This window comes from Rattus norvegicus, chromosome 11 (genome assembly GCF_021556685.1).
Source record: "Rattus norvegicus strain SHRSP/BbbUtx chromosome 11, alternate assembly SHRSP_T2T, whole genome shotgun sequence".
Classification (NCBI taxonomy): Eukaryota; Metazoa; Chordata; class Mammalia; order Rodentia; family Muridae; genus Rattus; species Rattus norvegicus.
The window spans coordinates 83,530,059-83,550,350 of record NC_141544.1 but is presented as its reverse complement, the minus strand read 5'-3'; the positions used below and the strand labels follow the sequence as shown (position 1 = coordinate 83,550,350).

The 20,292-nt window shown below is 52.8% G+C and overlaps 1 protein-coding gene and 1 long non-coding RNA gene across 5 annotated transcripts in view; one reads left to right on the top strand and one right to left on the bottom strand.

Moving 5' to 3' along the window:
• Positions 1–713: 713 nt before the first annotated feature.
• Xxylt1 (xyloside xylosyltransferase 1) overlaps positions 714–20,292 on the bottom strand; it is a 120,222-nt gene continuing 100,643 nt past the window's right edge. The window contains exons 4-5 of one of the 2 annotated variants that reach the window (XR_015632839.1): positions 4,981–5,046; positions 839–2,827 (exon numbers count right to left, since the gene is read on the bottom strand). Coding sequence is in view for 1 of the 2 variants with exons in the window: in NM_001430794.1 (NP_001417723.1) it covers positions 2,431–2,827 (397 nt within the window). In the remaining variant the exon portion in view is untranslated. 2 annotated transcript variants of the gene reach the window in all.
• LOC120095677 (uncharacterized) lies at positions 8,909–18,983 on the top strand. Of its 3 annotated transcripts, XR_015633542.1 has the most exons (4): positions 8,915–9,167; positions 10,018–10,178; positions 11,811–12,030; positions 15,871–17,871. It is a non-coding gene; the product is annotated as an uncharacterized LOC120095677 (long non-coding RNA). The 3 variants fall into 3 exon arrangements; XR_015633541.1 differs by lacking the exon at positions 15,871–17,871 and having other exon boundaries at positions 8,909–9,167; positions 11,811–12,624; XR_015633540.1 differs by lacking the exon at positions 11,811–12,030 and having other exon boundaries at positions 8,922–9,167; positions 15,871–18,983.

The window sequence follows — 20,292 nt, the reverse complement described above, 5'->3', positions numbered from 1 at the left end:
AAGGAATTCCCCTGGCTTTTGCCAGTCTGGCTGGGTTTCCTATTGTCTATGATTCTACCATTAGGTCAAAGCTGCTGGTGACAGAGGAGTGGGAACTCCTGAGGGGTGATCTCAAAGTAAATGGCGGGGGTAGAGGGAGATGAGATGGTACAATGGGGTTGTAAGGTAGAAGTGTTGGGGAACCAACTTCACAAACTTGCACTTGTGTTGTCCCACAATAACACATGCACACATACATGTGTGCACAAGTGGGAGAGTCTGTTGTGCTGGGTACCTACCTGGTTTACTGTTTTTCTTGAGTAACAGAAGACACTGTAGCTCTGGAAACACTTTAATTCTTTCTTTCTTTCATCTATCTATCTATCTATCTATCTATCTATCTATCTATCTATCTATTTATTGTATTGTATGTGAGTACACCGACACTCTCTTCAGACACACCAGAAGAGGGCATTGGATCCCATTACAGATGGTTGTGAGCCACCATGTGGTTGTTGGGAATTGAACTCAGGACCTCTGGAAGAGCAGTCAGTGCTCTTAACTGCTGAGTCATCTCTCCAGCTCAAGAAACACTTTAATTCTTGATGAAAAATTCATCTGTTATTGTGAGTTTTAAAAGCTTCCTGTCTCTTAATCCCCTCCCCCATTGGGATAGCTGTCTTGTGACTGGCTGAAGCATGGTCTATGAGGAGTTGAATAAAATACAGAATAGGCCTGTTCTTAACTCTTTCTCTTTTCAGACATACATATGCATTTCATGTATGTACCTGTTTGTACACAAATACATAGAGATGCACACATACATGTGATTAAAAAATAGAAGGACACATATACAATCTTATATTGTGTATTCTTTACTCACTAGCATAAGTATTTCCTGGTACATGAAATATTCCTTCAAATGATTTCTAATATATCTCACCATATGACTGCATTATTTATCTGCTTCCCTAGCAACAGTTTCCAACATTTCTGTAAATAAAAAGCTTCAGTAAACGACACAACAGAGGGCCCGTCCATGTCTGTTTTCATAGCTCAGTTTTAGAGCTGGGGATGAACTTGTTGAGGTTTTCATGATTATTATCCAGGGCACACAGAAATCCTTAAGCCAACGCCTGGTGCACAGCAGGCATCTAAGAACAGACGCTATAAATAGGACGCCAAGTAGCTGGGAGAACAGATGACCTGGGCCCAGCAGAGGGCTGGTGAAGGAGTGTGCCACCTCACCAGGCATGAATGGAACTGGGAGGTCTGGGCTAAGGAGCCAGCGACATCCGGGCTTCTTCCCGGCAGCAGATGAGCCTGCCAAGAGCTAGAATGAGATAGTTCTGCATCTGGAACCAAACAGGACAGTACCACCCAACTGGCAGCCACAGGCAGGCCTTCCGGTTGGTCCTTTTAGGTCTTCTGGTTGATACTGACTCTATTCTTCTTTCAGAGCCCTGTGCCCTGAACACTGCAGCCAGAGAGCAAATGCCATGACTCAAGTGTTCTCAAAGACTAGTGTCTCTCATGGTAATTACAGACTATATAGTAAGAACCTCCCATTTCTTGCCTGAGGGTGCAGACATGGCCTGTGGGGATTTCCTGTGGGCAGTTGACTTACAGAGTCCATCTCAAGCGTACATAGAGAAATGGTACTCACTTCTGGGAAGGGAAATTAGGAGTTTGTTTTCTTTCCTCTCCAGGGACTATGATGAGACTAGGAGGCCACCTCTTCCCAAGCTCACCCAGTTGTACCTGAGACCTGGTTGGCTGCTCCTTGGAGTGAATCTAGTGCACGCCGTGGCATGGGCAATCTCTGTCCTTTGATGATAGATTTGATTCCTTAGTGGTCAGTCCCTGGGGCAGGTAGACGGTTCTGGGATACAGTAGGGGTAGAGCTGCGAGTGGGACAGTAAGCAGATTCTTACATGCTCAGGCCTTATCCAAAAGGGGCTGCCAGTGTAGCCTGCACCAGGCAACATGAATGCCTGGAGGAGGTGCAAAGCCTCCTGGGAAAGGATGTGAGACCATGGCATTCCTTTGGAGGCTTCTGCCCTGGGCTGCTTGTTAAAACTCTCACTCGGCATTCAGTGCTCACTGGGAGCCCAGCAGTCTGTTCTCTCACAAAGCATTAGAGTTTGCTGCTCGGGATGCTTATTCAGTCTAGCAAAGCCAGACCTTTACAAGGATTCTGATTCTATGTAGACAAGGGGCAATTTCCCTTCCTTCCGGATCTTCAACCGCCCGTGTGTGTCCCAGGATGCCCGGAGCGAAACAGTCTGAGTGCCAGGAGGGCTCAGCTGAGCCTCTCTGGATGGCGACCGGCTGGACAGGAACCAGCCAGCTGGGGCATCTGCAGCACCTGGCCCCTGGAGGGCATCCGAGCCGAGTCTCTCTCTCTTCCCAGGCCCGGGAGCCCCACTGGCATAGCGGGCGAGCTGGTGCCTAGTCCTCTGGGATAGGAGTGTTGCAGTTCCCATGGTAGATCTTGACGTGGCCCTCACAGTGAAAGTATGCCGGGAAGACGTCGCTGTAGCCATGGTCCCTCCACCAGGTGCACAGCTGCCGGTTCCAGGTGCAGTCCAGCACGTGGAAGAGTTCCGGGTGCTCCATGCCGATCATGGTGAAGAAGTCCTGGTCCCCCAGGTGGCCCCGGAAGTGGTACTTGTCAGCAAGCTGCTGCACCCAGGCAGGTTCCAGCAGATGGCCGTAGAGCGGAGACTGGCGCATGGCCTCCAGGTTCAGCAGCATCACTCCACTGTTGAAGCCAGGGAGTCCTTCAGGAGGAGGGTCCCCAACTCTGGTCTTGGGGTTCTCGTGGCGGAACTGCCAGAATGTGTGCCTGTGAAGGGAAAGGACACAGAGTTATCCCAGTCTGGGGTGAGTGAGCCGTGGCCCCTGGGCCTTCACAATGACCACTCCTCCCTCGGTCTCTCAGAAACAAAAGCGGGGGGGGGGGGGGGGGGGGTTCCGAGGTTCAGAATCTACAGCACCTCGCCAGCCTGAATCCAGGCCCCTAACTCCAGGTCTCGGGCTCTCACGTCCTCGATGACCTCAGGGAGACCATGTTGATGAGATCATCACTGTCACTGTCACTGTCACTGTGTTAGGGTCTGCAGAGATGGCAGGTCCCGGACCACATGCTGAATGGGGGCTACTCCTCCTCAAGTCTGGAGCTCTGTGAGATGACCCGCCACAGAGCTAGGAAAACACTGCCCGGGGAGACTGTGTAACTTGCCCAAAGTCACACAGCTGGTGTGGAGCAGAAGCAGAGACTGAACCCCGGCCTGTGGCTCAAAGTTCACATCCTCCAGACGGCAGCAAGGTAAAATCCTCACCCTGTCTTATGGCCTTGAAGAGGACATGACACGGGGAGGTGGGGGGTTGAGTGACAGATGACGAAGTCATAGGCAGCCAAACTCAGACTGACCCCAGCAGGCTTTCCCCTTTACAACAAGCTTCTTTCATGACCCTATGCCTAGCATTTCTGAGGAGCTAAGAAGAGGCTGGGGTCCAGAGACAGCTCTCAGCAGATGACTGCAAGTTAGGGTGAGAAGCAGCTGTGTGGAACCACGTGGGAATACGGCATTTAGGAGGGAACGCCACCACAGTTTCCACATTTCTCCAGCAGATTCAGAAAAGTCAACCTAGGTTCATGTACTGCGACAGCTGGAGGGACCCTCCTTGGCCTTTATCCAAATACTTGCACTTGGAGGTAGAAGGAAACATCTGGAAATCTTCCTATGGTTGACATGCTTAGAGCGCTGGTTGTTCTGCATTCTAGCCTTGAGCATCAAGATCTTAGGTGCTGTAGCATCTGGGGGATGGGCCCCCAAACCTGTGCTCAAAGACAAGGCCCAGCAGCAGTGCCCGGGCCAGGTTGGGCGAGCCTGGGCCCTCAGGGTAGGGAATACACTGTGGCTACACTGGCTAGAGATGCCTCATAGAGATGCTCACCAAATCAGATGCAGGGGAAGTGTAAGTTGTGGTCCAAAGCAAACCAGAGCCCCGGCATGCAGGAGCTGCACCAGGCCCATCCTCAGTTCTAGCACCTGACTCCAGTAAGGGACAGACAAGCCTTCTTTGTGCTCTCACGTGTCAGAAAGGCAGCCGACAGTTTGATCTTGGTAAGGGAAAAGCATGCCCGTGGGACACCAACCAATGCAGCACACAGGCCCATTGTTAGAGTCCGGTCAGGAATGGCTTGAGAAGAGCTGAGAGCAGGCTTTGATCTGGCGCCTGCCTGCTGATAACAACCTTGGCAAAGATAAGCTTCGAGAGCAAGCTGAGAGGCTGTGGCCCTTCCGGCCACAGAGCCGGCCATGATGGGTTGCTAGCACGTCAACACGTTGCCATCCAACCCTACTGTCAAGTGGTTAATTTCAGAGTCAGGTTACAAGCCAACTACCTCTTCCAATGGTGGGGACAGGACATTTAGCAGGGAGGAAGAGAGATCAATGGAGGCTCCATGCTGCCCGCTGCTTCCTCCCTTCTCTTGCAGGAGACCCCAAAGAGATCAGGGTCTGGCAGGAGGGACGGGGTCCTCAGGCGATTCTACCCCATATGGGCTGCCCAGACGACAGGAACTCGGGAAGGAAGAAAGGACTATGAAAAAGGGAGGAGTGAGTCTTGCCGCCTTTGGTGGTGGGTGGCAGGAGGAGGCAGGCTGAGGTAAGGCTACTGAGTCACTACCCTGAGCAATCTATCCACCATGGATAAGCCTCTGGTGTGCTGAAGGGGTTTTCCCCCTCAGCAAGTAGTCATCGGTCAGGGCTGTGTGGGGTACACCCTTGCTTTGAAGCCCCCAGACCTTCCCTCTCATATCAAGAGTGACAAAAATGAGGCCTGCAAGAGGAAGAGAAGACATGTCCAGGTGGAAACTATAACCCAGGTGGCTCCCTAGGAACACCCACCATAGCGCCTACCACAGCACAGCGCCCACCACAGCACCCACCACAGCGCCTACCACAGCACAGTGCCCACCACAGCACTCACCCCAGCACCATGCAGGAATGGTATCAGGTAGGCAAGCACCAGGCAGAGAAATTCTATAACGAAGAGCTAGAAAGAACCAGATCAACACATTTTTGATATATCATGGGCAAAAAGGGATGGAAACTAGAAATGCAAGTTTCCCAGTGTGTCTGCTGAAGCAGAACCAGCCTGAAAGGGAACTGAACTCCCCCCAACCCAGCCAAGCACAAAATGACCTTTTGTGTGCCCTGGTCAAAGTGCTCCCAATCTCCTAGATGAAGCCAGCACACAGAGGACGCTGGATTGGCTGGTTTCACCCGCCTCCACGGCAACTTCACCAAGATGAGAACCGTACAGGGATGTGGCAAGTTGAGCTCTCTCGTGGGTGCTGGTGGCCCCAGATCTCCCCACCCACCATGAAGGCGGGGTTGGGGGTGGACTGCATGACCCTCTCCTATTCTCCCTACACACTGGGGTCTCTTGTTCTCCTGGGACACCGAGGTCTTTGGTCAGTTAGGCGGAGGCTTCTGACCTCTGCAGTTCCTTTATCTCTGACTTCCTCAGATTCCACAGGCTAATGTTCCAAGGAATGGCACCTGAATTCCAAACTCATTTCTGAATTTGGCCAACACACCTGAAGCCAAGAGCCCTGGAGACCAGACATTGAGACACAGAGTCACTGCTGTCATGATACTGGCTGTGAGGGCAGACCTAAGAACCACTCTGAATCAGCTCAGTACACAGCCTCAAACCTGCCCTTTCCTCACAGGGGCCTGGGCTGGCTATGTCTGTCCCCGGGACTCCTGATGAATCCAGTTATGTGGTTCTGAGTCCTATCTTCCAGAAGTTTCTTGGGCAGGCTGCCCATGTTCACACCCATCCAATCTGCCCTCTGTGCTCTCGTCCCGTTCCCCATGATAGCTGGGTCCCATGATAGCAGGGACTAGGGTTTTCCTTCTCTTGGGAACTCGTTTTCAACTGGAACAAGCCTTGCACGTACAGTCGTTGTAAATAACGAGGCCTTCCAGAAGTCAGCGAGGCCTCTGGAAAAGTACAAATGAAGCCCCTTCCAGAAGTCAGCGAGGCCTCTGGAAAAGTACAAATGAAGCCCCTTCCAGAAGTCAGCGAGGCCTCTGGAAAAGTACGAATGAAGCCCCTTCAAGCCCTTTCTTTCTGATGGTACATTCCCTGGAAGGGGCTGGGTTATCCAAAAGCCAAAACCTTGCATGGGCCATGGAAGGAAAGGAAGCAGGTAGGACACACACCTGCCCTTATTTGGAGGCCCTCGTGGGTTACAAACACCAGCTCTGTTTGTAGGCCAGTAACTGAGTTAGCAAACGCCATAGCATGAGGCAAGGTTGAGCCCTCAGTTTCTCAAGCTAAAGGCCTAAGGGTAGGGGTGGGCCAGTCCTCAGTGGTGGAACCAGGCTACCTGATAGAAGAGGAGGAAGGGACTCCACGGGAAGGAGGCCCAGCAGACCCCGTAGGAGACACAAATGCAGAGCTCTCCTTGAGGAGCAGCAAGTCCTGACATTCCTGCCTCCCCTCCCCAAAGAATAGCCTCCGCTCAGCCCCTCTCGCCAGCATGTTCTGTAGACTTATGGTACCTGTGTCCCTGGCTCAGCCGAGGAGGGTAAGAAAAGCCCTCAGGGACAGAGGGCCTCACAAAAGAAGACCAGGAAGGCGATCTTGGCGAGAAGGCAGGGAGAAGGGAGGTGCTTGCTGGGGGAGCAGCTACCGCATTCCTTATTCTATGGATCAGGACCACTGCTCATCCACTGAGCAGGGGACAGAGCAGACCACATCCAGACTAGGCATCGGCGTGGTTTGAACTTTCATCACTGAAGCCTTCAGCTTGGGAGGGGGGGTCATGCAGGGCACTGGGGTGTTGTTGTAAGAACCATGCCTTCTAGAGACTCGCTTCTGCCACCACCTGCAAAGTGGACCTTTCACTTTCCCTCTGTGTCCCTGAAAATAGGAACACCAGGCAGTGCACCCGCCAGAGACTCAGTCAGTCGGGACTGTTTGTTGAATGTAGGATGTGGTGTAGCGCTGCCTCTGCAGGCTGTGAGGAAGAACATCCTCCATGCTGCCCTGGCTTCTGAAGTGTCTTCAGCCCAATATTGACTTTCACCTTCAGGGGTGATCTGTGTGTGCAGCTATCTCTGGAGAGCTACCCTACTCCACCACAAGTCCTTCTTCACAACAGTTACATCTGATGCCTCCATTGGTGGCATTCAACAGTGCTGAGAGCCACACCTCAGCAGATGGAGTTCGGGGGACGCAATCCTGTAGAAGTGAAGATGGGGAACCGATCAGCGCTTGTCCTCATCTCACCCGATCTTCTCCAGGCTCAAAACAGGGGGGAGGGGGGACCTGGAACTCCCAGGTCCCTGATTTTGCTGTTGCCAAGGGGCTGAGAAAATGTTGTCATGGAAGGCTGGAGAGTGGCAAGAGGCTGTTGCCAGTGACTAGACAGTGACAAACGGGAGTCCAGCAATGTGAGTGCTGAGGGCCTGTAGGGACAGACAAAGTCCCAAGTCAAGGAAGTCTTGAGTGTGTCCTGTTGACATGGGCACTGCCATTTCAAAGAGGCCAATGCTTCACCCCACAGTGGCAAAGACTTACTGGGTGAGGTTCAGGAGGGATGGCTGTTTCCCCTGGGAGACTGAGTGCAAACGAGGGACCAGTGTGTGTAGACTGGTAAGTAAAGCTTTGGCCTCCTCCTGGATGTTCACAGAGTCTGCATGTAAGGATAGCCAACCCTCTACCTAATAACCACACTGAGGTTCCGGGTTGCTGGTGTGGGAGCTGTGGCTCTCCCAGTGTGTATGAACCTCACCAGATCCCTGCATTCCTCTATGAGTGTCTGTCCTTTGTTCCCTGGTCGGGGCTTGTGGACTCATAGGACGAGATAAGCAGCAGCATGTGTTAGTCAGCAGGAGACGTCCAAAGCCCCCATTCTCACTGAGATACACTGGGTACCAGAGGATACCCGAGGGCAGCAGCTAGTTATCACTTAAGGAGCATCTACTGAGCTCAGGAGAAGTGAGCAGAACACCCCACACCAAGGCGGAAGCCAACTGTGGGCCACTGTGCTGCTCAGGTTGTGGCCTGCTGGGCAATGACCTAGGCTGGGGACAGGGATAAGTCTCTTGCACGGGACTTCTGGTGGGCTCTGGGAGCAGAGGGGTAAACAGATGGTGCCCAGCAGTGTGCCCAGGAGAAATGGCTTTGTCTGCCAGTGTAGGCACTCAGCCACAGGAGGGCTGACTCTGCAGATGTCTCTCCCTGCCTGCCCAGCTTGCTAGGGGTGTGTACCTCAGCAACCAGCCCTTGTCCACCCAGCCATCTGGGAGTTTCTGTTTCGACATGGCTTCCTGTGCCAGACCTGGGTGTGCTAAAGGTGACCTACATTGCTGTCTGGTCCCCACAGCTGCACAGGCTAAGACCAGTCAATCTCTGTGGGTTACAGAAACAGGTGCCTGCATCCTGGGGGATTCTGATGGCAAGGCCTGGTAAGCCATGAGACAGTTCTCCACACAGCCATAGTCCTCTCAGAGCCCCGAAGAATTACATCACCAGTCTAAGGTTTCCCTTCCTGGCCAGGCCCTGTAGCTCTGACCCCTGAGGCGCTGTGGAGCGCCCACCCACCGCATTGCAGGCTTCGGGTCATGCCACCCGGGAGTGGGTTCTTCAACATGCACACACCTGCCTGAGCACAATCTCAGTCACCAGGCCTTTCTCCCACCCCTGCAGCACTGGAGCTGTGAAGACAGGGGGCGGGGTTAGGAGACGGCCACCAGTCCATCCTACAAAACAACCGCGGAGCATGGCGGATGTGCTCCAGTAGGGCTGGAAGAGCTGCGTGAGGGCCTAGAAAAGGGGAAGGGCAAGCCAGGGAGGTGGGGCCAGTAGCAGCAGTGCAGGCTGGGAGGGGCGGGGATATAAGGAGAGGATACGAAGTTGTATGCAGAGAAGCCCAGCAGGTGGCTGAAGAAGGCACCTCAGACTCCTGAAGATGGCGGCCTAGGAGAACCCCAGCCACCTGTCCCCTACACGAAACCTGAGCCGCTGATACTAACTCAGGCCGTGGGGCTCCTCCTCTGCTGCAGAGATCTCCGAGGAGCCACAGGGCCATACAGCCTCGCTGGGTCTGCACCCACTCTGCCCCTACCAACCACTCATCAGCCAGCCCTGTGACCCAGGTAGGCAGTCCAGGTGTCCCCAGCAGGCCTTCCTTCCATGTCCTCTCCTCACCGCCAGGTCTTCCTCTAGGTTTATCTCCCCAGGTGGTGCCTTCCACACTCAAGCCATCATCAGCATCGGGCTCTCATCTTTTTAATTAAAAAAGGGTTTTTTTGTGTGCAGTCACAGAGATATAAAGTCTCAGGGCCTGTTTTCTTTGAGTCTGAGATGTCCCTAAAAGTCTCGTGTGCTTGAACCCTTGGTTTCTAGCTACTGTGCTGTGCTGGGCGGCTGTGTAACCTTTAATGCACAGGGTTGGAGGAGGAAATGGGCCACCTGCGGTGGGCCTTGGGGATAGAGCTTGACCAGTTTCTGACCCTGATCCTTGATGTCTGGTCTGCTGAGATGTGAGCAAGTCTCCTGCTCCTGCTGCCTCAGACAGGAGCCACCCCAGACAGAGATGTTCCTCCATGCCATGTCCTGCCCACCCTGAGACTGAGCCAAAGCCAATCCTTCTCCGAGTTGTTTCACTGGGCACTGTGTGGCAGAGATGAGGGTGCCCATTCTGCCTGTCACTCAGACATGCTGACCTGAATATCATCAGGCCAAGCACCTCGGCGCTCACACCAAAACCCCAGTCTTGCTGCCTCCCGCCTTGGTCCTTCCCGGGACTCATCCTCCACCTCCCACAGCTGCCCCGTCATCATCACAGCCTCGGGCACCTCCTTGCTCATCACTGCTACCACCATCGTCCTTTCTGCTCTACCACTGGGGTACCCTCTGCCCTTCCTCACCTTGGCCATTTGACCTACACACATTACCCTCCACCAACCTTGCCCCGGTGACACTCTGCTCTAATTACTGAAACAGGTCCCTCTATGGAGGCAACACCCTGCTCTTACCGTCCGTCCGGTGCTCTCTGGAACAAGCTATTCACATCCCTGATCAGTAGTCTCTCCGGGCTCTGCCGGGACAGCTCCTCCCCTTTTGAAGCTGGCCCCTGTGTCTCTTAGGGTTGAAAGCTACAGAAGGTAAGAGCTTGACAGTGCACAGGAGGGGACAGTGACCTTTGGGACAAGTGAATGAATACAGGATACCAAGGAGCAGGGCATGCTGGACTGGAGAGGATACAAATGGAACAGACAGAGGGGAGGCAGACGGCGTCTTGTCAGAGAGGTTAGAGGGAGGACAGGAAAGCCAGAGCGAGCCAGACTGAAGGGAGAGGGCAGGGATGAGAAGAGCTTACTGTGTGCTAGACTGTTGAAGCGTTACTAACACTCACACTAGTATCTACATGACTGAGTGAGGAGAGGCTGTCGGCTCCAGCTTCTAGTGAGGGAAGCTGAAGTAGAGACAGGGGGACTAGGCTTGGGGATTTGCCATGAAGAGGGGAGCCCTGGGGCCTATCTAAGGCCAAGGCTATGGGGAAAGTTGAGGAGGGTGGAAGATGAAGTAACCTATAGAGAAGGAGGGGCTGGAGTGAGAACAATTTGATGTCAGCACTAGTTTCCAAGGATCCTTGGGCATTCCTCTCTGGGATACGTAACAGACAGATAAAATGGCTTGCTGGCCTGGAGGGTGTGATTGGAACCAAGCAGGCAGAGGGAGCCTGGACACAGCTCACTGGTGTTTGTGTGGACAGTCACAGAGGCGCTGGCTGAGATGCTGGCCTCAAATGGATGAAGTAATTGGAGGAGGGGAAATCAGACTCTAAAACCCAGTGGCAGGAGTGCACAGCATGCGAGAAGATACTGGAGGCAGAGTTCAGGAAGAGAGGAGACATCTTGGACCACTGAGCTGACAGCTGTGAGGCCTCCCTCCCCCAAGGTTTAGAGGGAGAATGAGTGGGGCTGGACCAAGAGCCAAGGAATCCACGTCAGTCTTGAGATGTCCAGGGACAAAGGTTAGGCAGGCAGAGTCCAGAGAGGCCTGGCCCTCTAGGCCAGGCCCTTCCTACTACTGGCCCAGAAGAGGCCTCACTGATGGCTGGGCACCTCTGTCAGGGATTGGCTCAATTCTGGAGAGAGTTCTGGGACTCCAGTGACCACGAAGATGCAGACTGGACCTTGTGAGCATCCGACTCCTGCTCCCCCACCCCCACCCCTCCCACACACACACACAACACATGGCCTGGTCTAGGCTGTGGCCTTAGCTTAGAACACTAATCTTACCCATTCCCCAAATTTATGCCAAGGGGAGGGATGTTTATCATAGGGGTTGAGGGAATGAGCCAGTGTCACCTTTGGAATTGGCTCACTGCTCCCAATAGCCCCACGGCATTGGAGGTCACAAGAGAAAGGGCCAGGGACACACGATGGGGTGTTTTCCAGGACAGTGAGCAGAATGTGGGTGTGTGTGTGGTAGGACCAGGGGTATGTGTGGAATTTGACCTTGTGTCTCCAGTTAAACTCCCAGCTACAGCAATGCCCTTCACTGAAGGGAGTTCTGATCCAAAAGCCAGAGGTGCAGGGACTGGCCTCACTTAGATGCGAGGGCACAGGTATCAGGGCCTTAGGAGCCGCGACTTGTTAAACCCAGGAGAAATGAGGGCACCTTTCCCACCCACCTAAGCAGACTCCGTCCCGCTCACGTATCTGTGTGTGGGTTTGGTCAAGGTACCAGACAGTGGCAGCACACTGACACGAACACTGGTCACCTCACAGGTCATGCTCAGAGCAAGGCCACTGTGGACTAGAGCCTGTCACAGAGTGGTCCTGCTTAGATACCCTGTGTGGAAGTGGGCTCATCTGATACCCCATTGAGACGCAAGTTCCCCCTCAGAAGCTGTATCACTGACAAGCTCCCAGGGAACGCTGCTGCTGCTGCTGTCACTGCTGCTGGCCCAGGGTCTACTCAGAAGAAAAAGGAGCTGGCTTCTGATTGGTTGGTTTGGGTTTGTTCGTTGTTCTTTTTCTTTTTTTAAAGATTCATTTATTTTTATGTGTATGAATGTTTTACCAGTACATATATCTATGTGCCATGTGTCTGCAGTGGCCACGGAGGCCAGAAGAAACTGTCAGATCCCCGGGAACTGGAGTTACAAATGGCTGTGAGCCACCATGAGGGTGTTGGGAATTGAACCCAGGTCTCATGGAAGAGCAGCCTGTGCTCTTGACCAATGAGACATCTCTCCAGCCACCTTGATCCCTTTGTAATTAAAACATTTTCTTATCGAATGTGTACATGCATGTGTGTATGTGCATGTGTGTGTGCGCGCATGCGTGTGTATGTGTGTGTGGTGTAGTGTATAGAGGCAAGCAGACAGCTCTGTGCAGTTTCCTCCTTCCATGTTCATGTGTTTCCAGGACAGAAGTTGGTGGTCACGTTTGTATGGTATACACTTTACCAGCTGTGCCACCTTACTAGCCCTTTTAAAATTGTTTTTCTAGAGATGAAGACTATAATAGTATCAACATCACTATTTTTTTAATGGCCATAAAATAGACAATATGACAAATTGAAATGTTTTACAAATTCTATATTAACACTTGTTACACCCTCTTATTCTGCTACAGCCTTGCGGGGAGGGGGATCCCAGGAAATGAGTCCTGGAAGCAACAAGCTTATGGCCATGGAACAGATGTGAGTTCAGGGGATATCACCTCCTTCTATGGCCAGCGCATGACCGAGTCAAGAAAGCAGGGCTGGCTGTAGGAGCAGCTGGTCTCAGCTTGGACCTCATTCAAATCCTGGCCCTCTGCTCATCACCCTGGAAAAGGCACGCTATTCTCCACCTCCTGGCTTCTATACAGAAGCCCCTGGCTTCCTGACTATATGCAAGGATGGTGGGAGGACGTCATGGGATAATGCAGGCAGTATTCGACATGTCTGATGAGATCACAGAAGCACAGGTGCAAGTCAAGCTCGCCGAGCAGTGTGGTTGCCAGGCCTACCCCCTTTCTGCGGTTGTCTGCGCTGGTGTGGGCTCTGCACCCATCAGCGGGTGACCTTGGCCGAGCCACTGCCTGTGCTGGGTGGGGGTCTCAATTCCCAGTCTGTTCAGTGGACTCATCAGCTGAAGCCTGGGTGCCGGGCCAAGATTGGGGTCTATGGGCCATGAAGCTTGCAGAAATGAAAGCCACTGCTCTGAGACAATCATCTGTCCTTGGGTGTCGCCAGCTGCGTGTGCTATGGGTTTGGTTACTTGCTTTGCTTCAAACCTGATTCCCATTGGCAGCAAAGCCCCTGGCATGTTCAGGATTGGGGTATGGGTGGTCTCCAGTGGGCAGCATCTCACTGCTTACTGTTTCCCAGGTGTGGCACATGAGGCGGTCACTGACTGGATACACTTCTGCCCAGTCCTTACTTTTCCTTCTTAGTGTCTGTAAGAACAGTGTTCTGGAAACAGGGCGGGGAAGCGACCAGTTTTCTGCCCCCTTCCTTCTCTTCCGGATGGTCTTATGAGATGGTGCTTGGCCTACCTAACCTCCCTTAGGGCCACTGTGTGAGGAGAAGGACTGGGGCAGGAGGAACAGTCAGGGAGGGAGCATTCTCTGTCCCCTGGAACCTCTTCCTTCTTTCATTTTGGTATAGAAACATGGAGTCTTATGGTAGTGGAGTCTTCCCTGAAGGCACCCTTTCCCAACCTAATGGCCTAGTCACAACCAAGGAGCTCAGCGCCCTCTCCCCTAACACGGTCTACAAGGCCTCTACATGGCTCCCTCAACCTGAGTCTGTTTTTTGACCAGCTCTTCAGACTGCAGGATCATGGTCTGAGGTCTGAATGGTGTGACACTCATCACTAGGGGCCATCTCGGTGGCACCCTCATGTGCTCTCCAGCCACTGTACGTGTTCCCAGTCTCAGGACCGGGCAGCTGGTGATGCTGGCCTACAGGGCCCTTTTTTCTAGATGGCCCAAAGGCAAACATGCCTATGCTCTTTCCTGACCGTGGCCAACCTCGCTTCGCCCACGCTCACAGGCTTAGAGGTTCTCTTTGCCGCTTCCCTATGGCCGACTTTCCAGGGAGATGCTTCTCCTTTTAAACCGAGATGTGTTCCTTGGCTCCTCGGTAGCAGTGTTCTGCCCGACTCCATCTGGGCTTCCAGATGATGCTCCTGCGTCTCTGCTGGGTCTGGGGGCCCCACGAAGGTGGAGGAGACTCTGGTGGCTCTCCCAGCCTGCTCCCACCTGTGCTGGAGTCAGGTGTCTACACAGGTGCCAGCCACCGTCTGGAACTGCAGAGCGCATGGGGGACGAAGAATGTGGCCTGGGCTCACCCAGACTAGACAATGATGACGAGTGTGTGAGTGACTGTGAAGTGTGGAACTTAAAACCCAGATCAAAACTGGCAGGAAAATTAGATACCAGCTCCAGCCACTGCCCAAGGAAGGCAGTTCTTCAAAAACAGCCTGTCTTCCTGGACATGAGTCTCCTAACCTTTCTTCTGGAACTCTGTGCCTGTGTAGACCTTTCCTCTTGGGGCCCAGCTGCCCCTTACCTTCTTCCCTGTAGTAATGCAGGCTGCTGAACTGCTGATCAAGGAGAGAGTGTCATCATCAAGCCACGTCCACGTCAGCTGGGCATGCGTCTGCATCTAGCCCACACTGTGGAGACGGCTATAGACCACACACCCGGCTAGAGGAGAGTACAAGCTGCCCCCTCAGGAAGGGCAGCTCTTCACCCACCCCAGAGAAGTTACAGAGCCATCTGGCTGGAAGGCTGTACAACAGAAGGACAGAGTTCTCAATACTGGCTTCCTCTCTGAGGTCTCCATTAGTGGGAGATGTATGAAGAAACCTGGGCTGTGGACACAGCTTGGAAAAGAAGCATTGAAGGAAAAGCCAGCACACCCAGCATGGCCAGGCCAGGCCCCGTAGAAGCCCGGAGCCTCCAGAAGACCCTGACCGGCTGCACGGCTGAATCTATAAGCCCTCAGCTAGCTAGCATCCTCCACTGGTCTCTTCTCCCTGGTTTCTCACTAACCTCCCAGAGATCCCCTGGCCCTTGTCCAAGACCGAGAGATGCCCGCCTCGGGCACAGGACTCTGTTGGGCGCTGCCAGGCCTCCCGGCCTCGCCTGCTGGGGCCAGGGTCAGCCCCCATCTCCCACACAGGTGGGCACCTGTGGGATCCTGGAAATTTTCTGCTGAGCCAAGTTCACAATCCTCTACAGAAGGACAAAGCTCTCATTGAGGGTGCTCCCTGCTGGCCATGAGCCTCACCGTTTTGGGATCCTGGTCTAGATGGGGTGGGGGTCATGGTCCCTGCAGAGGCCAGCTCTTCCCATCTTCAGGTCATCCTTCTTAAGCCCACCACCTGTTCCACCCAGGAAGGAACTAAGTGTGCACGGTGGGGCCCCTCAGCTACCCTGACTATAAAGTGTTTCTCCTTCCCCAACACTCCCCGAGACTCCTCCCTCAAGTCCTCTATCTTAGCAATGTGTACTCGCAGCCTCCCCTGGGCCTCCCCTCCCCTCTCAGGTCCTCTTACATAAGAGCTCCTCTGGTTTCACTGTGCTTGTGAAATGTGTGTCTGGGGAATAGGCTAAATGAGACGCGATCAGCAGTGTTGGCACAGAGTCACGTGACCACACGTTTGCACAGTGGAGGAGCAGAGAGAGGACTCTGAGCAAGTCAAAGTGTGTCCTGCTCCGGCTCCACAAGAACTCAACGTTCTATCCCTGAGGGCTGTGAGGGCTGTGAGGGCTGTGTGTGGGCTGTGAGGGCTGTGTGTGGGATGTGCTGACACCTGGGTACCTACGAGTGCAATCTCTCTTCCTTTAGCTTCAGACGGCTCCCCAGAACAAGAGGAGGTGTAAGGTATTAGAAGACTGGAGAAGGAGATGAAACATCACATGACTCAGCTGCGATGGAGGATGGCCTGCTTCCTTCCTTCACTGGCCAGCACTGGGTGAGACAGAGAGCCAGTTAGCGGTGAGTGGGAAAAGCCTGAGGCCTGGCCTTGGATTCCCAGCACCCGGAGTGCTTTCAGGGATGGATCACCCTGCTAGGTAAATCTTCAAGTGTCCTTGTTACCAGCTCACTGAAGCATGCACTAGGACCACTGCCAACTCTTGCAGAGAAAAGATCTGCAGAAGGCTGAGGCACCCAGGCATGGCAGCCTTCATTGCAGGGACACGGGGTGCCCAGTGAGTCTGGTTCTCAGGGCAGGCTGGCAGCGCAACAGAAACAAGCCAGGTGCGTCCAGAAGCCACTCACTCAGCTCTGGAAGGAAAAGACACTTGGACAAGCTTCTTCTCTGGAGTATAAAGCTCCATCGGCTTCAGTGAGGGCCTTGCTTGTTGAAGGATGTGGCCCGGTGAGAGTCTAGCTTAACAGGTGACATTCAGCAGAGTTCCTTCTAGGAGCTGAGGCAGAGGTGGGAGAGATGAGCAGCTTCAGCAAACACTCACTCCCCTGAGCCTCTCCTACACCAAGCAGAAGCAGAAGCAACCAATCCCTTCAACCTTAGCCGGAAGCTCAGGCTAATCTCAGATAGGTTCAGAAAGTACCCATGAGTTCATGGTGAGTAGGGGACTAGAGGAGAGCTGTGCTTAGCTGAGTGGGAAGAAATAACACGTTCCTCAGAAGCCACATTCTGTTCTAGTGCATCCTGGCACACGCATATGCACACCTGGCTGCCACACATCTGTGCACACGTATGACACACACGAGTATGCATGCACACTCACAAGGGACACACGCATATAACACTTTCCCTGTAGTCTGAGTCAGTGTCTTTCCCTGGGGCCAGCCATCCCCTCCAGCTTCAACTTGGTAACACTTCCCACCGCTCTTTACCTCCTGTGCAGTTCCTTTCAGCTGGCAACTGAAATTAGGACAAGGAGACAAGTTTGGTAAAGCTCGGTTTTCAATCAGGATACTTTTCCTCTGTGGGTTTAAAATGAATTAATTCTGACTGAAACTATAGGGACCCACACAACAGGAAGGCCACTGACTCATCTGATCTCTGACGGAATGGGATGATATTTTGCTGGAGGTTAGAAAGACTGATCCCAGAAGGAACTGTCTCCAAACTTCAAAAAGAAGGGGTGAAAGCACTAAGGCTGGGCTGTGAAGGCCCCACACCTTCCTCACATTCAGTGCTTCTGATTTTGACTTTGCTATGGTCCTAAATGAACTTCTGCAGTCGGCCGGCCTCCACACCTGGGACTCCTCATTTCTCTGTTGCTTGGAAAGAAAATAGGAAAGGACTGTGGGTCTGCGTGGGGTGGAGCTATCTGCTGTCGGACGAGCATTGACTCTCAGTTGGGAACAGTCACTGAGGCCAGTCTAAGCCTTGCAGGTCGTTGCTTTACAAAGTGATTTTTACTTATGTGCTGCTTTGCTTGTGTGCGTCCTATGCCTTTGCCTGGTGCCTTTGGAAGCCAGAATAGAGCACTGGATGCCCTGGAACTGGAGTAAAGATGGTTGTAGGCCACCATGTGGGTGCTGGGAATTAAAACCACGTTCTCTGGAAGAGCAGCCAATGCTCTTAACCACTGAGACATCTCTCCACCCCCTCATGCTAGTTTTTCTGTAATAACACATGGCATGCATGCACATGGGGAGCTGGCACTTCCTTCAATAATTATTATCTGCCAGGTACTTCATGAAAATAAGCTATTTCACTTAGTCATTATGAAACTTGGAGGCATAGGTTACAAATATGGCAGTGATTTTGACAAACCTGTACATAAGCACCATTTTACACATTTACATATTTGAACTCTGTCTGTGCAAGCTTTGGAGGAGCATATTATTAAACCCCTTTTCTAGATGAGGAACCTAAGGCTTACAGGATGTAAGGATGTCAGTCAAAAATGTCTTCTAGTAATACTGAGACCTCTTCTCAATGCTTCACTGCCTCTCAGGGTACGGACAGGGCCAGGCCACAGCCCTATTCTGAGACAGCATAGCTACCTCTAATTGGCCAGGGGATTGTGTGTGGGGGTAGGTGGTGGGAGAAGGCTCTTCCACACATTAATCACACAAGGAAACCTGAACCCAAAAGCCCTAGATCAGATATTCCAGACAAAGGGCCCTTGGATGGGACATTGGTGATGGGATTTCCCCGCTGGCTCTGGATGGGAGCTGGGGACAGCATGAGTCAGAGGCTTCTAATGGCAACAGAGTGACAGGAGACAGGTATATAACTCCACATGCATGGACTGTGTAAACCAGGCAGATTTATGAGGCAGAGGTAGATGAGAGCTTACCACAGGCTGAGGAGAAAGAATGAAGGGCAGCCAGTACGGAGGATGAGTTCTGCTTTGGAAACAGAGAATAGCGGTGGTGGAACATTGCAGCAGAATTAATGCTACGGACTTAAAGATGTTCCAAATGGCGACTTTTATGCTGCATATATTTTAGCAATTTAAAAATGTGCCAGAGGAAGGCAGGTGTGACTTTAATCCCACCACTAGGGTGGCAGAGGCAGGTGGATCTCTGTTGAGTTTGGAAAAAAAAAAATCTGACAGAAGAGAACAAGACACAGGATGCAGAGAGAGGACCAGATCTCCTGTTACTGTTCCATGGTTGAGATCTCCCTCAGGTCTATAGTCCTTTTCCAGCACAGAATCTTGGATGGCGGCTTCCTCTCATCCTCTGTCCTAGTGCCACACGGGTTCCTCTACAAGCCACTGTCAGCTGTGTTCCTTCGGGATGACTGGGCCTGGTGTGCAGCAGGAACACAGTGTCCTCACCTGAAGCTGACCCCCTTCAGCTCTACTGCAGCCCGCTGTAGGCACAGATGGCCACCAGTTTCCATGTTTTCCGGAGCCGTGGACACCAACAGGAAGCTGTGGCAGCAGCAGCTTGTGTAATTAGCATAGAATGTTCTGAGGCAGGCAAGAGCACGTGGGGTAGAGACAAGGTCTCAAACATGCTCTCTGTGGAAATGGTTGTTTTTCCTCTCTTTGCCCTTCTCAGGAGACGGAAATAACAAACCCTGAGAGGAAACCAAGCATTCTGCACAGCTCCACATGCACAAAGCGGCCTGCAGCAGGTGCATGCGACAGCCGGGCATGCTCCCCGTGTCGTCATCACTTGGCAGCTCTTCCCAGAGACACAGAGGTGTCTCATCACAGAGACTGCCCCAGGGCTGTCCAACTGGGGCCCACACTGTCAGCCCAGGTGCAGTGACTCTGCCGAGGTGACACCCAGTGCTGGCAAGAGTCCGGCACAAACCCCAGGTTACTGAGCCAAGCCACTGCCAGATGATGCACAACCTGATCCCACAGCTGCAGCACTGGGAATCCTCCTCAGTGTAAACGCTGCTTTTTGAAAAAGCTGCTTTTAAGTGTTCCTTGGGTAAATATTTGAGATTTCTTTCTTAAAAAAAAAAGATTTATTTACTTATTTTATGTATATGAGTACACTGTAGCTGTCTTCAGACACACCAGAAGAGGGCATCAGATCCCACTATAGATGGTTGTGAGCCACCGTGTGGTTGCTGGGACTCGGGACCTCTGGAAGAGCAGTCAGTGCTCTTAACCACTGAGCCATCTCTAGCCCTGAGATTTACTTCTTGCTGGGCATAACAAGGAGAGGAAAACAGATGTAAGCTACAGGAATGGACATTGTAGGAGGATCTTAGATGGTGAAAAAAAAAAGTCCCCGCACTGTTGCTCCCACCAGGTCACGCTGGAGGCCATGCTCTAGCGGTGATGCCCACACTGTCCTGACCTCACCTGGAATTCTGATGGCCACACGGTCAGGGCTGGACCTCCTGTCTACACACCTAGCACCGGTCTTGTCTCCAATGGTGTGACCTACTGGGAATGATGTAGTTGTGACTGTTTTGACTGCCAAGACAACCAGTGTGACCTAGCCGAGAGGCAGGTGTTTGCTGTCCATTTGTCCTGACATCACAGTGACGCTGTACCCCCCCCCCCCCACTTTCTGAAGACCCCATCCCAACTTCTTAGCCCAGGCCATGAGAAGCTGGGCAGTCTGGCCACGCCCTGCCCACCTCAGGCTCCTCTGCTCCATCGTCTCACTCATGCTCCACCCACACTGAAGTCCCTGATGACTCTGCATACGCCATTCTCACCAGGGCCTTAGTTGCTGTGCCCTCCTCCCTTCCCACCCACACAACCACCTTTTAACTAAACCACAGCCTAGAGGCCAATTCCTTTGTGGGGTCTGCCAGGACTCCATATGCCACTCTGACCCATTGAGTTATCAGACCATTGGGGATAGAGA